Source organism: Camarhynchus parvulus, chromosome 5 (assembly GCF_901933205.1).
Source record: "Camarhynchus parvulus chromosome 5, STF_HiC, whole genome shotgun sequence".
In the NCBI taxonomy this organism is placed as follows: domain Eukaryota; kingdom Metazoa; phylum Chordata; class Aves; order Passeriformes; family Thraupidae; genus Camarhynchus; species Camarhynchus parvulus.
Genome location: NC_044575.1, coordinates 57,243,882 through 57,258,904, shown reverse-complemented (window position 1 = coordinate 57,258,904; position 15,023 = coordinate 57,243,882). Strand labels below are relative to the sequence as shown.

The window sequence follows — 15,023 nt, the reverse complement described above, 5'->3', positions numbered from 1 at the left end:
CAACCAGGAGTACAGCTAAAGGAATGTTAATCTGAAGTACTCAGCCTAGGCTTAGAGGAGGAGTAGGAGGAATTAAAAACTAATTCAATTTAAAACAGTGCTTGTGTTAAGTTCTAAAGCTGTGAGATCTATTAAGCAATGTAATTGGAATTAATGCTTGAGGAGCCAAACTATTTTTAAACTCTTTTATTCAGCTGTAGTTAATCTTAACACACTTCTGAATCAGCTTCATCAATTGTTGACCTTTCCAGAAGAGAAAAACAAGCTTTGCTGCTGTCATTCCCCACTTCCTAGGAAAACAGACTACCTATTCTAGTCACTTCAAACTTTTGAAACAGCAGATGGGGCTGGGAACAGCCTGGTCTGGTGGAAGGTAACCCTGCCCAGGGCAAGGGAGAGCAGTGAGATGATCTTTCAGGTCCATTCTGACCCATATGATTCTATAAGGTAATAAACTGTTCTGTTCACCACCTTAAAACTCAGTTAAAATTTGAAGTCTTGTTTGTACATGCAGTTAAAATTCTAAGTGCCCTGCTAATCTAAAATGCATACTTGTGTAATGAATCAAACTCCTCAGCTTTAGGATTACACACTCATGTTCACCAGCCCTTAAAACAGAAGCTTTCCCTTAAAAATCAATCTGTAAAGAGGTAGTTTGGAAAATACCTGGCCTTCTCCAGTCTCCTTTGTACCAGGATTACAAAGCACAGCTTCTACTTCCTTTTTGTGGCAGGGGAAGGGCAGCAGAGGGAGGTGGCTCTGACTGTGTCAGTTCAGGCTACCTGAGCTCCTGCTGGGACAGATGGGGCCAGGACAGGCAGCCTCCTTCAGTGCCTCCTCCTGAGGCAGCAGGAACAGCTGCTGCACTGAGTCAGCCTGGAATTCCAGGGCTCCAGACTGAATTTACTACTGCAGCTTCCTGCTGACTCAGCTCCTGGAGTCACAGGCCAGGGCCGGTCAGGAAACTCCTCAGCAGCACCTTAAAGCATCAGCTGAGGCTGATCTGCCACTCCTGGCAATGGCAGCAGGGAAGAACCTGATTCTCTTAACTGTGTCTTGATTCTATTCCTAAAATCACAGAATAGTCTGAGTTGGAAGGGAGCCACAAGGATCATCAGTCCAGGATCACACCCATGAGCTGTGTTTGTAGCACATGCTGTGAACTGCTAAAGGAAACTGAAAGTTGTCCTCCTTGTGTGGTTACACTCACACCCCTCTGATCCTTTCAGTGACAGCCACTCACAGCTGGGGACAGGAGCTGGAACCACTCACAGCCACATTTCAGGGCACAGTGAGAGGAGCAGGACCAGCTGTGCACATTTAAAAGATAAAACTGAAGGAATATGAAGAGATAAGAGGTGCAGAGCCACCTACTTGCTTATCCAAAATCTCCAAATAACTACTTCTTGGGAAAATGGCAATCTAAAAAGTTCCTTTGAGGATCAACACTGAATTTTTCTATACCTTTTCACAACAAGCAAAAAGTCCCATGAAAAGCAATTTCAAGAGGCTGTAGATAGCAGTAAGTGCAAAGTGCTGCCCAGTGTCTTGCCTGTCATGGCAAAATTTAGTTAAACAATACCAAGATGATTATTACTGTCAGGTTATTTTCCAAATTTAATCATTAATCTATCAGAGTACAGATTCAGTCCATTAATGAAAATTTTATGGTAAGGAAAAAAACCTACTTTCATTTCCACTGACTGCAGATGGGGAAATAAAAAAATTGAACATTAGAAGGTGAGAAAAGAAATTTGTTTTTTTTTGGGAGGGGAGGGAGGGTCAAAGAGGAAAAAGGCAGAAGAATTCTAAACAAGCTCCTTCAATACTAACATTGCCCTTTACTTTAGAAACAGAAAAGCAGCAGAATTCTTGTTGATCATAGGTTCAGCATTGCTTCCTCTTGTCAGCAAGGCCCAGGAACATGAGAACAGATTTCTAGCCCAGAGACTCATCCCAGCAGAAAAAGTACTGCAACTCCCCTGTGACAGCTATTTTTGTAACCCTGCAGTTCCACGAGGCAACCACACTGTATTTAACAAGTAACTTACTAATTTTAGTTACTTAAAAATTAACTAATTATACAGTAGTGCATAAGTCATCATAATGTTTCACTAATTTAGTCCACAGTTGATAGGCTAAACAGAAACTTCAATGAGTTTTGCTACTGAGAAGTATTTACTTGTTGCTATGTCAAACAGTGGAGTTGAGAAGGGGAAGAAATGTTTAAAAAAGAAGGAAGTGGCTGCTTATGGCCACACTGACCAAATGATCTAAAAATGCAGTGGGACAGCAAAACATGATTAAACTCTAATTAATGCTGAAGACCATTTTATTCTAAATAGAGCTGTCTGAAGGAAATCACTTGGTGAACAAGCTCCAGAAGGGCTCAAGCTGGATCTGAGATTATTTAGGTGACAACTAGATCTGTTCCAGAACAAGACAAAATAACATTAAATTGCAAACAACCAAAAAGCTTATATTTAGCAGATGCTCTCTTTTAATTACAGGACTTGGGGGAAATCTGGCTCTGTTATAGATACTCCCATATCCTGCAGGCTTAAACAACATCTAAGGACAGGAGTTTGATTTAAGCCCAGAGAACAACACCTGATCAAGCCTCCAACATGAAGGTTTGAAAGGCAGCATGCATTCCTACAGAAGGCTTAGATCCCCTTCCCTAAAATTAAAATTAGCTTTTGCAGCTGGCTTGAAAATGGTCAATTATAACTTCAGCGCAACTAAAATGTAGAAATGCTTTGCAAGGCAAACAAATGGCAGGGTGAAATCTTCTGAATTAGAGGTTTGAGCAAGAGGTGAGTCTAAGAGTCTTGCATGGGTTATTTCTGCCCAAAGCACTGGGAAGTTTCAGATCTAAAGATAGCAGAACAGCAGCACTGCTTCCTTCAGGCTCCACAAGTAACCTACTTTGTCCTACTCTGGCCATTTATGGGAACACATCATACAGCAGAAAGTTAAATACCCACTTGGAATGCACAACTCCAGTCCTTGCCGTGCTGAAACACTTCAGGGTTTCAATGGTGTGTTCTTGCTCAAGACCCAAAGCACAGGGCTGACACAGAACAGCAGGAAGGAAGAGTCTACAGACCAAGTCATGTCTCAGCTCCAAGTCATCCCTCCACCCAAGGAGTGTTTAAGAAGTACAGATCCAAAGATGACACAAGAGGAGCCTGTTCAGTGAGATGCTTCCTCCTCCTTAAGTCTCTCACATCCACTGGCTGTTACTCAGCACCTGATGAATCACTACTCTGCTGTTTATTGAAGCTGGATATGTCACACTCCTTGTTACAATTATTTAGTCAGCAAGTCCACATACAGCAGCTTTGCTCAAGGAAATTAAGAAGGGAACTAGGTGGACTGCAGGTGACAAATGACAAAACTATAGGCTCCAGTATCTGGTTTACTTACATCCATCTCCATGACTGCACCAGGGCAGATTTTAGAATATGAAAGTGCACTTGCAGAGTTCAAAAAACAACTTTAGGCTAGTGCATCAAGATAATTAATTTTATGCTACTCTAATAAGACCATAAAAGTTATTGGCTTGGATAATAGCCTCTTTACAACTGCTAGTACTGCTGATGAAATGATGGCAAGATTGTCAGAAGGAACCCTTATATAAAATTTCCTGTGTGGCAGACATCCACGAGGCCATCTCCAAAAGAAATCCTACTCATCTGTATTTGGTGCTGACTCTCAGAAAGGAAACATTCCAAGCAGAACGTGCCTCATGCAGATCTGAAGTATGCCAAGCATTGGGTCATTCATTTGTAACTTCTCATCACCAAAAATAGCTCCATGGCCTGAGGTTAAAGCCCCACATGCTGAGAGTGTGATGTCCATGTGGATGCAGCACTGCTTGGATGCTCCTGCCTGTGCAGTCCCAGGCACCCTTAAGGAAGGAGATTTGGAACAACTCCAGGGCTGTTTTGCAAGTCTCTTCCTGAAGATAAAACCACAGCCATAGAAGGGAACACAAAACAGCAAATTCAGTAATGCATCTTAAGCATGACCTTAAAATGAAGTACACAGTTGAAAGATTACAAACAGAAAAATAGTTTGGATTGTCATGACAATTCTGATGCTGTAATTGCACCAAAAATACAGCAGAGTCTGTTCTCTCCCCCTCATTTTCTTCTTTCAGTTGCATGTCTGTAAGACAAGGACCAGCTTTTCCTCTGCCCACCAGTTTTTCAAGTTGCATGCAGCAAGGAAGTTACTTCTACTTAAGAACTGAGAGCTATTTCGAGATACCAACTGCTTGTAACTTTCCTTTCTAGAGCATCTTGCTGCCTATTATGTCTAATTACCCAGAGCTGCAGAAAACAAGTGGTAGCAGAGTTAAGCCTTGCCTTACTGTAAATACATTCTAGTATTTTAGAACACAGGATCTACAACCAAGCTCAAACCAAGTTTCCTTTTTCCAGATGGATGCAGCCACCCCCACACAGTGCTCTTTCATCTTCAGTACATTGCTATTAAAGGACTCTGAAACAGTTGTTTAAAAATGGTTCTTATGAGTTGCTGTGCCAACCAAAAATGGACAACTAGAATGAAGCAGGCAGCAGCATCACACAGTTTGTAGTCCAAACACATGCATATCTTCAGATACAGGAAAAAACTGAAATCCCCTCAAGTCTCCCCTAAAAACAGTGTAGGAACTGCCCACTGCAAATACCATTTTAGGCAATGGGATAAAACAAGCCAATCAAGGGTTTCGAAAGAACATGGTGTGCTTTATTGCTGCATAAAATTAGATATCATTTGGTACACATACTGTCTGCATATCCAAAATCAGTCATTAGGATCCCAATTTCACCAGATTAAGAGTAGGTTCAATTATAGTGAATTCACCCAAAAACTGATGCATTCCAAACACACCCACACACCCCCAAAACCCACCCAAGCGATGCCTAAATATTTGTAAGTTAAATTTGATCTTGTTTGTTGGGATTTTGGAGAAGCAGGAAATCTGCTCCTTTCATTACATTCAGAAAGAACAGAGAGCTGTTCCATGAGACTGCATTAACAGGTGATGGGAGCAGCACAGGAAGCACCAGCTACTTTAGCAGAATGTTCAAAGCTCACTTTCAATTCTAAACCCAGGTGCTCCCACAGCCAACAAAGCCCACCAAGTGAGAGCCTATTTCCCCCAAACACTTCTAGGTACATCAGGAACAGAAACAAACCTGAAATGCTGTTTGAGGCTGAACCAAAGTGTAGCTAAATGTGTTTTCCATCAGTTGGTTTAATAAGAGCTGCTTCCCCCAGCTTGTGTCTACCCTCACACCAGTGTATCCTGTTGTGCTGCTTGCAAGGACAAGACAGATCATTCCCACAAATACATCTTCCATTGATCCAGAATAACAAAACCCTCTAAAAAGCCATGTATTTTGCTCTGTCAGAGTTCTGAATGTCACACAACACAGCTCTGTTTAGAGCTGTAGCTAATGAGGTGACACTACACAGGAGCACTGCAGGGAAAGGCACATCCCTGAAGGTACCAACTCCAGCAAACAGCACAGGCTGGCAATTAATTAACAGCTTAAGTGTTGATGGGGCAGCCAACTCCCTGGCCACCTGGAAATGAGTTACCTGGAATAACAGCCTCTAAAAACACACACAAATGAAAAATAGCTTTGGAAAAGATGGCTGAGCAGGAAAAAAAAATCAGAATTTAATCACTGGCTGAACTGTGGGTTCTCACCAACAGCAGCTACTCACAGCTCAAAACATTTAATTCAACAGACTGAAGGCATTAATACTTTTAAGTAAGAATCAATACTGACCAACTGCAGTCTTATTAGCTGAGGCTGAAAAGTAAATTAACCTGCAGTGACTGAAATAATTTGGACAAGCAAAAGCCCTGGAAGAAAGGCCATGTAACCACTGCCCTCACCAGCTCTTTTGCTGAGCAGCCATGCTGAACAGCAGGGCTGCTGCTGCTTCCTTCTTTGTGCCAGGCTGCAGGCTGGCAGTGCCACACAGACTGCAGTGCCACACACACACTTCAGGGACACACAGAGTGCTCTGGAGGGTTAAAGGAAGGATTCCATAGTCCTGATCCTGCTGGATCACGTTGCTCTACACTCTGCATCTGTAACAATAGAATATTTTAATCACCAGCTTATCAGTGCTGGCAAGCCTGAGACACCCCTGTTCTGGCAGGTGCACCACGTCCGAGGACTCACCAGCAGTGTTAGGACCTGTTCTTTTATCTCCACAAGTATGGAAAGATGCATTTTAGTTAAAGTCTGAACTCTGCAAGCCACTTGCACAAGCTTTTTCAGACACTGGTATATGAGAGCATGACTCATAAGACCTTTATTTCCTTCTTGTACTTTTATTATATGGCTACTGCTGCAGCAAAAAGTCTTCACAGGAAACAGTGAGGAAAAAAAAAATCAGTCTAAAATATAAACTAAATATAAATAAATATAAACTAAATATTAGCAACAGGTAGGATAAAAGGATGAACAGGGAAGACTCTTACTTCAGATTGCCCATGACAGATCACTAAACTACTGACAAAGAAGAGCCTGAATGTAACAGAGGTAAAGAAACGAATCCAGCCAGAGTTAGTTCTCTACACCCAAATGAAACAGCCATTTCAGCTCTCCAGTGTCAGCAGCAAGTCACATCTGAGCTATGGGCAGCACAAACACCTCTCCAGCAAACATTTCCTCCCAGTGTGGTATCACAAAAGGCTGAAAAAGTGACCACACTGTTGCTACAAAGTAGATCTTAGAAGTTAAATATTTATGGAGGAGTAGCTTCTATTTCAGCATCTTAATTTACTCAGAAGACTGCAGTAAGGTTCTTCAAATACAACATGCAGAACTTCAAAGACTTTTTCTCCTGCTGGTTTTCACAGCAATGAAATAAGTAATTGCCACTCCCAAACCCACATGGGTTTTGCTTTCAAGTTTTACCCTGTACATTTGATTTAGATGGGAGTTTACTAAAGCAGCAGTAATTATAAACTAGAGATTTGACTTTGTTAGGAAGAATACAGACTATTTAGAGATTCAGGTGTAAGTTTGAATGTTTTCCATTTAAGTTTATTTCAAGAACATAAAATATATTCAACCTGTAAATGGGTAACTGTATTTACCAACAAAACTATTCCTTCATTCCTGCAAAAAACCATATTTTCTCCCCTTGAAAGATCAAAACTTTCACAGATAAAGAATTTACATCAGGAATAAGGTTTTCACCTCAGAAGCCAAAAAAAAGGCTGCATGATGCAGAGATAATTTGGAAGCCAGTTAAAAAGCACAGAGAGTTTAAATAATTAAGTTTACAACACTGGAATGGTTGATGCACTGATGCAGCCTGTACATGCACAAGATACATTTCTGGTACTAATCACTGTCTTGTGCCTGCCATGAAAAATGTTACTCAGAAAGCCTGAAAGGGAACTAATGACAGGTAGATATAAATATCTGATCCTTCACCTTTACTGCTGGCATCCAAAGTGTTCTTTTGAAAAATATGTAAGAACATTCTCCTGTGAGCAGTACTACCCAGAACAGTAACTAAATTCTCATTTGACTTCAAGCACCTACTTCAAGTTTTGAAAGACAGGCTGATCACTTGATTGCAGGTGATGACAGAATCCTTTGCCACATCTAAATTAAAGCTGCTGCACAAATCTTCAGCTTCCCTGCAGTGCTGTGTAGTTGTTTTGCAACACTGCATGACTTCCCCAGGATAGCTGTAACTATCCTCACCAACGTGAACTTGCAGTCCTGAGAAATAACACAAGAAATTCAGTGTATTTGTAATCAAATTCCATATCCTGCATCCCTTTATTAGACAACAAAATAGAAATTAAACATCTATATTCAGATAACTTAAAAGCACATGCCAAAACATGCAGAAATCCATGCTTAAGTAAACCCTGGCAATAAGCATGTAGTTCCTAAATTAGCCAACATTAACATTTGATAGAAATATGTCAGCTATCATAAAATTCCATACCAGAAAGAATAAAAATAGCCTCTTACAACACAGCTCCTGTTCTGTCCAAACACAAGATTACCAAATCAGTCTTAAAACAAGGAAGATTTTCTGTGTGGCATTCAAAGATTGCCTGACAGATGTCAGAGCTGGGGAAGGAGCAACTCCATCAGGTGAGAGGGCTCTGATTCCTGCACACACTGCTCACACCTGCAGCCACAAAGCACAACAAAGTCTGGACATGATTTATTCAGAAAATGGGGCTGCTGCTCCCTGGACATCACTGAGGCTGCTGCCAGAGCTTGGCCAGCTGAGCATGGATCACATTACTGGTGTTACTGGGAAAAGCAACTACAAAGTGAGAATTATTTTTGCAGAGCTGATAGAAATGCCAATTCTGAGATTTTTCTCACACAAATATTTCTGACAGTGCTCTACATCACAAATATTTTCATCATTACTCATGTCCAGAAGATACTGCACTGCTGCAGAACATCCCCAGAGCAGAGCCAAGAAATCAGCACTGAACTTCAGTGAGAGAATGCATCAATTCAGGCTTGCTGAGGGCTGCCAGGATTTGTGTCTTCTTCAGTGAGAACCCTCCCAAGGCAATGATTAAAATCAGCATGAAGTTATGTTTGAATAATTAAATGTCTAAATAATTAAATGTCCATTTTCTGAACTTGAGGACAGGAATGCCCCAGAGCTGGGGAAAATGTAAGTAAGCATTTAACAGGTTTCATTCAAGTTGGTTTGTTTCTTTTCCCCTCTCTCACACACAGGATTATAAAAATGAAGGAAGTTCATGCTGATAGTTTAATTTTTCTCTGTGATCAGGAAAGGTTTGATCTTCCATTTTTATAATCCAGCTATTACTGGCTGATTTTTTTTGCTGTCAACTTCGAATTTATAGAGGATTTTTTCTCTTTATACATGCACTTCACAACTTCTTACCATGCTCCTCTGAGCAGTTTGCAATCATTTAGATAATAAAGCTTTGTGGGAAGCATGTGACCTTAGTTTGTACAGAAATACTGCATTTCACATAGACAGAGGATGTGCAGAAGTGACTACAGAAGATCTGCAGAACTACAGAAACACCAAAGGAAAGAGCATTAAAAAAAGAATAGAAACAGAAATAAAAGCTAAAAGTCTCCTGAACAACTGCAAAATCTGACAGAGTAGCACTGTACTTCACTACATAGAAAGAAGCAAAGTGTTAAAATAAGATCCAATATTTTTAATGTTTCTATAGAATTTTGGCTGCAATTGTACATGTATTCTGAATTCTTTTAGCTACAAAAATCCAGTGTGTCAAGAGCAGGATGTAATTACTGAACAGAATAAAACCATCTCACTTATCCCAGAAATCTTCTTACTTTATCTGTGATCTGAAGGAAGCCACGTGCTACATTCAGCAGTTACTTGATCTGCTGTTCTTATAAAGAGAGCTGTAAGATACAGACATTCCTAAATTTGCTTTTTCTTATCCAGTGCCACATGTGTGGAAGACCTTGGGCAAGATTTCTGGGATAAATATATTCTGCAACTAATACACCAAACACATTTTCAAGTGCTTAAGTGTATTGTTTTTACTAATTTACTTAGAGCCATCACTCAGAATTCCATGTGACCAATGACCAGTGCCATGCTTAGAATACCTTAATGCTTTTAATTGTTTTTAAATTAAGAAGCCTTTAATTTGTTCAAGCTAAACTCAAATGCATTTCCCCAGGCAAATCTCCTGTGCTTACAAGACCTTTGGTACTAATAAAGCACAGATAACCAAGCACTGCTGCTTTGAACAATGATCTAGAAAATGAAATGTTTCTACCTCAGGGTGTCTGTTTACAGAGAGATTAGATCCTAAAAGGACTTACTGTGATTGTCCCACTCTAGAGCTTCTCAGCTGTAAACTCTGTGCAGTGAACACACCAGGCCATGATAAAAAGGCTCAGCAAAGTGACCTCCTCTGCTCATTTCTTCCACTCATTCCCACAGCTTCCCTGTAAGGGTTTGCACAGGGGGATGGGGCATGAAAATCCAGCACAGCCAGGATGGGTTCAAGTTTCAGAGCTGTTTAACAATGACATTTAGGATGAGTAATTTCAGTACCATGGAGTAACTCTTGAGTCCTGAAGTTCCTATTCCAATGAAAAGATACTGAAATCAAAATTAGACTTTTTTCCTGCCTTGCCAAAAGCACAGTGTTCTCATTCCATGACACCAGACATCATCCCTAAGCTGTGTGGGAACATTTGTGCTGTCCTGAGCTGCCCACTGGGCATTCTTAGGTGCTTAAAATACCATAAAAGAACAAGTCACCTCTCCTGCTCACTGGCTATACAGAAATAAAGTCCTTTTGCTCACAGCAGCTTGGTGGGTGATGTGCCATGAGCCTCCTAATTGTGCTGGCTGTAACTGCTACATCCACAGGGGCAGGATTTTTATGCTAGAAATCAGAAACAAGACTGGTTAGTTCAATCACAAACTGTTATTTATTGAATGGTTCTACACTCAGTACAGAGATACAAACCATGCCTCAGGAACAGCTCACAATCCAAGCCAGGATTTCCCCAATACATTCCACAGAGATCACAAGTTCACATTCAAATGGAATTATGGAAGTTTTGTTAACATTTGGGTTAGACATAACATATTCTAAGTCATAGAATCAGGGAATGGTTTGGTTTGGAAGGAAGCTTAAAAACATCATCCAATTCCAACCCCCTGCCATGGCAGGGACACCTTCCACTATCCCAGGCTGCTCCAAGCCCTGCCCAACCTGGCCTTGGGCACTTCCAGGGATCCAGGGGCAGCCACAGCTTCTCTGGGCACCCTGTGCCAGGGCCTCCCACCCTCACAGGCAGGAATTCCTTCCTCATATGGAAGCTCAACCTGCTCTCAGTCAGTGCAAAGCCATTGCCCTCATCCTGTCACTCCATGCCCTTGTCCAAAGTCCCTGTCCAGGTCTCCTCTAGGTTCCCCTCTGATACTCTCCAGTTTTATCCCCTGCATAAAACAGAATGACAGCACACAATCAAAGCTCCCTCCACACTAAATGCCTCAACTTTTACACGTTCTGTAGAGATCTTCAGCCATCTTTATGTTTACAACCCACACCTAAACACCAAAATTCCAGACCTTTCCTCCATGTCAAGCCTTGCCTGCAGTTCTCAACAACAAATCCTGTGTGCTTTGTGCATTATTAAACCTTCAGAGTTTACCTGCACCACACACCTCTGCTCACTGAACTCGCTAGAGAACTCTCCCATTACTTGCCAATTTCTAAAGCATCAGATTTAATTATAATAACTAAAAAAATACAAAAGCCACCTTCAAAGCAGAACTTACAAGGGAACCATACCTAAATTAATAATCTATTTCTGTATTTCTGTCAATTAACACAATGGTCCCCCACTGTCACTTTAGGTAACCCTGATAGATGCCTTTAAGCTCACAGTGAGCACTGTCAAACAAATGCTCATCACTCTGGAATAAAAATTATGGATCTATTACTCCAGAATAAAAACTATGCAAAACTATAAATAAAATAAAAACTATCCTTATCACCATAAGCCACAGAAAAAAATCTGTATAATATGTCAAAATATGAAACTAAATTTAAAACATTTGGTTTTATCATAGCCTTCAACCGGTAACTCCTACTCAGTAAAGTCAAAGCTCGTCTCTAAGACCAAACTCTCTCCAAGGACTCCGACAGGCGCGGGTGTCCCGCCTCGCAAGGCCGCACCTCCAGGCCCAGGCACCACAACACCCCCACACATGTCCCAGAAGAATCCCTCAGCCTTCCCCACATCGCTGTCCCTGCCGCGCCTCCCTGCACAGGGAGCCGTGCGGAAGCGCCGGAGCAGCAGGAGCCGGGCGCGTTCCCTCCCCACACGCGTCACGGGGCCGCTGAAGGGCGGCGGAGCTGCGCCCTCCCCCGCGGGAAGGCGGCGCGGGCCGGCAGCCCCTACCTGCACCCCGGGCGTGTCTCTCCGGGGCGCTCGGGCCGCCCCGGCGGCTCCGCGCCCTCACGGCGGGCGGTCCCGGCGCCTCCATGGCGGCCGCTCCACTTCCGGCTCCGGCCGGGCCCGCTCCTGCGCCATCGCCGCCGCAAGCGGGGCCGCCACCGAGACCCGGCGAGGGGGTCGTACCGCCGGGAAGAGATGCGGTGCCGCCTCAGCGGAGCTCAGGATGAGCCTCCCGGCCGTTCCCTCCGCCGATCCCACGAACGCTCCCGCTCCTCCCTCTCCCCGCGGCCTAAAATGGGAAAGAGCCGCGCACAAAATGGCGCCTGCGACGCCGCGGCCGCGGCGCCTGCGCGCCGCTCGCGCCGGCTCCGCCCCCACCGCTGCCGTCCCGCCCCCTCCCCGTCCTTCCCCCTCCCTCCCGCCCGTCCCGCCCCGAGCCAATCTCATCGCGCCGTTCCCCTTCCGGTCCCCGCCACTGGCCAATCCCGTGCGCCCGGGGCCGCCCCACCACCCAATGGGGGTGCTGTCCGCGGCGGCCCAATGCGCGCGGGGCGCCGGGGCGGCGGCCAATGGGAGCGGCCCCGCTCCCGCCGCTTGTTTATTGGGGCTCGCGCTGCGGCGCGGGGCGGGTCCGCGCGCGCGGGGGGGGAAGGGGGCGGGAGAGAGGGGGGGCGGAGCGGGGGCCGCGCTCAGCCGGGGCCGCCGCCGTCTGCGGAGGGGCCCGGGCGGCGCGGGGGCTGCGGAACGAGGAGTTCGCAGGTAGGAAGGGACGCGCGAGGAGGAGGAGGGAGGAGAGGAGGAGGAAGGAGAGAAGGAGGAAGAGGAGGTGGCGGCGGCGGCGGCGGCGGCGGCGGCGGCGGCGGAGTTGCGGCTGCCGCGCCGCCGTCCCGGGGGAGGGGACGCGAAGCGGCTCCGGGAGCTGCGCTTTAAACCCCCCCCGCCCCCCCTCCCCCGCCCTGTGGGAGCGCACGGGCGCGCGCGCCGCCCCCCTCACGGAGCGGGACCCCCGGGACCGGGACCCCCCAACTCTGTCCCGGTATCCCCGGGATCGGCCCCCGCGCTCCCTGGGCCGGGGGGCTGCGGTGCTGCCCCGGGGGGCGGGAGGCACAAGTCCCGGGAGGAGAAGGGGGCCCGGCGGGGCCGCGGAAAGTTGAGAGGGGGCCGGGGCGGGTGGGGGGCGGCGGCCCCTGAGCCCCGCGGAGCAAATGGCGACGTGACACACACCGAGCGCGGGGCCGCCCGGCGGGAAGCGGCGGCCGCGCTCCCTCGGCGCGGCCGGGACGGGCGGCGGCTCCTTCCCTCCGTCCCTCCCTCCCTCCGCCGAGCCTTGCCCGGGCTCCCCCCGCCGCCCCTCGCGGGGAGCCCCGCGCTCAGCCCTCAGCCTCCCCCGCTCTTGTTTTGCAGTGTTGCCCGTGCGAGGAGAAGTCCCGGAGCTGGAATCGCTCACATAACCCTGAAAGATGAAGGTAGGCGGCTCCGGCGGGAGCGGGGATCGCCGCCCTGTTCGCCCGCCGCTCCGGAGATTTCATTTTTAATCGCTCTCCTTCTGAGCACGGCAGCAGCGGGAGAACGCGGGGTTCGCTGCGTGCTGTGAGTGCTGTTCCTGCTCCCCGGCGAGGTGCAGGTGATTTAAAGCTCTCACCGCCGTGCAGGAGCGCTCGGAACATCCTCATCGCCTCCGAGTTGTTGTTGTCCTTCGGGCTCCCGTCTTTAAACGCTTCCTGTATCAGCAGCTGCTATGGCAAGTTTGCAAAACCACAGCTTTTGTCCCGCCTTTGCTGTTGCCGGTTTGCTCAGTACAAAGGCTCAACAATTGCAGTATAATTTACAAAACTTTTCCTTTTCCTTTCAGAGTTGAATGAAATAATTAAGTTATTAAAAAAACCCCCGTACATATCCCATTTTATTTTAGATTCTGCACCCATTTCCTGTCTTTCCAATGTGGTTATTTTGTCCTTGTTTATCGGTTGTAATGAGCACGGTAAAGTGAAATGTTGAGTATTAAAGTTCAGGTTAGGGAAAACGTGACGAATATTTCTCTTTAAAAATGCACTGTCAATTAACTTTTAATAAAGGCATTCCAGGAAAGAAAAATAATTGTTAATAGCTGTTTGAAAGATTGCAATAGATTTCTCTAGAGATCTCCTTTTAGTCACCAGGAAAGAAATCCTATATATAGAATGTTATAGACTTAATTGTAAGTGTTGGGATGACACCAATCTCAAACGTTTTAAATAATCTGTGCCATTGGATTGCTTATAGCTGAAAAAATACAGCTGTCTGTTGCCTTTTTGTATAGAACCTACTTGAGTTAATAGTTGCTCCTTTACTTTGTTGCCCTTTTTATAAGCAGTCTTCAGTATCAATGTGAATATGCTCAAAAACATTTCTGGGAGAGGCTGGCAATGAATTGACAGGAGCTGTGTGTCAACATCAGTGACAAACCAAAACTTCCTGTAGCTTGTTTGTTGGGTTTTTTTTTTCCTCTTTTGAAGAACTCTGCGATGGCAATCTCAAGGACAGGGAATTTATCAATTAAAAAGTCAACAGGTCTAAAAGCCTAGGTGTAAAATGAGATACATGATGATGCAGCTGTAAGTTTAAGTAAGAGCTGAAGTTTAGTTTTGTGTTTTTGTTTCCCTGCAGGCAGCAGATGAGCCTGCCTACCTGACAGTGGGGACTGATGTCAGTGCCAAGTACCGAGGTGCCTTCTGTGAGGCAAAGATCAAGACGGTGAAGAGGCTTGTGAAAGTCAAGGTGAGTGTCTGAGGCTGCTGCTGGTTTTGCTGAAACATTGTGCTGAAAGGAGTTCCTACTCCTGAAGGTTAGAAAATGTTCATCACTTCACTGTATGAATTTTAAACAGCACTTAAATGTGGGTTTTTTCATATTTTGTTGTTTGGTTTAGGATGAGGTTTGGGTTTTTTGTGGTTTTTTTTTTTCTTCTTTATTTTGGGAGGAAATGTTGGTTTTTTATTATTTTTTAGTGGGATGCTGGAACAAAAATGAGCTTTCTTGCTTCTTTTTTCCTGACTGCATTTGTCTTCTGTTTTTGAATGCATC

At 45.1% G+C, this 15,023-nt stretch overlaps 1 protein-coding gene and 1 long non-coding RNA gene across 3 annotated transcripts in view; one reads left to right on the top strand and one right to left on the bottom strand.

Annotated features, from left to right (window-relative positions):
* Positions 1 to 4,736: 4,736 nt before the first annotated feature.
* On the bottom strand, positions 4,737 to 12,261 carry LOC115904747. The gene is made up of 2 exons (XR_004060802.1): positions 9,864 to 12,261; positions 4,737 to 7,772 (listed from the first exon to the last, which is right to left on the bottom strand). It is a non-coding gene; the product is annotated as an uncharacterized LOC115904747 (long non-coding RNA).
* Positions 12,262 to 12,625: 364 nt separating this feature from the next.
* The window catches only part of ARID4A (AT-rich interaction domain 4A), a 45,431-nt gene continuing 43,033 nt past the window's right edge, over positions 12,626 to 15,023 (top strand). For both annotated transcript variants that reach the window (XM_030949222.1, XM_030949221.1), the window contains exons 1-3: positions 12,626 to 12,719; positions 13,365 to 13,426; positions 14,607 to 14,717. In XM_030949222.1, coding sequence (XP_030805082.1) covers positions 13,421 to 13,426; positions 14,607 to 14,717 — 117 coding nt within the window. In that variant the 5' untranslated portion in view covers positions 12,626 to 12,719; positions 13,365 to 13,420. The remainder of the gene's footprint in view (positions 12,720 to 13,364; positions 13,427 to 14,606; positions 14,718 to 15,023) is intronic.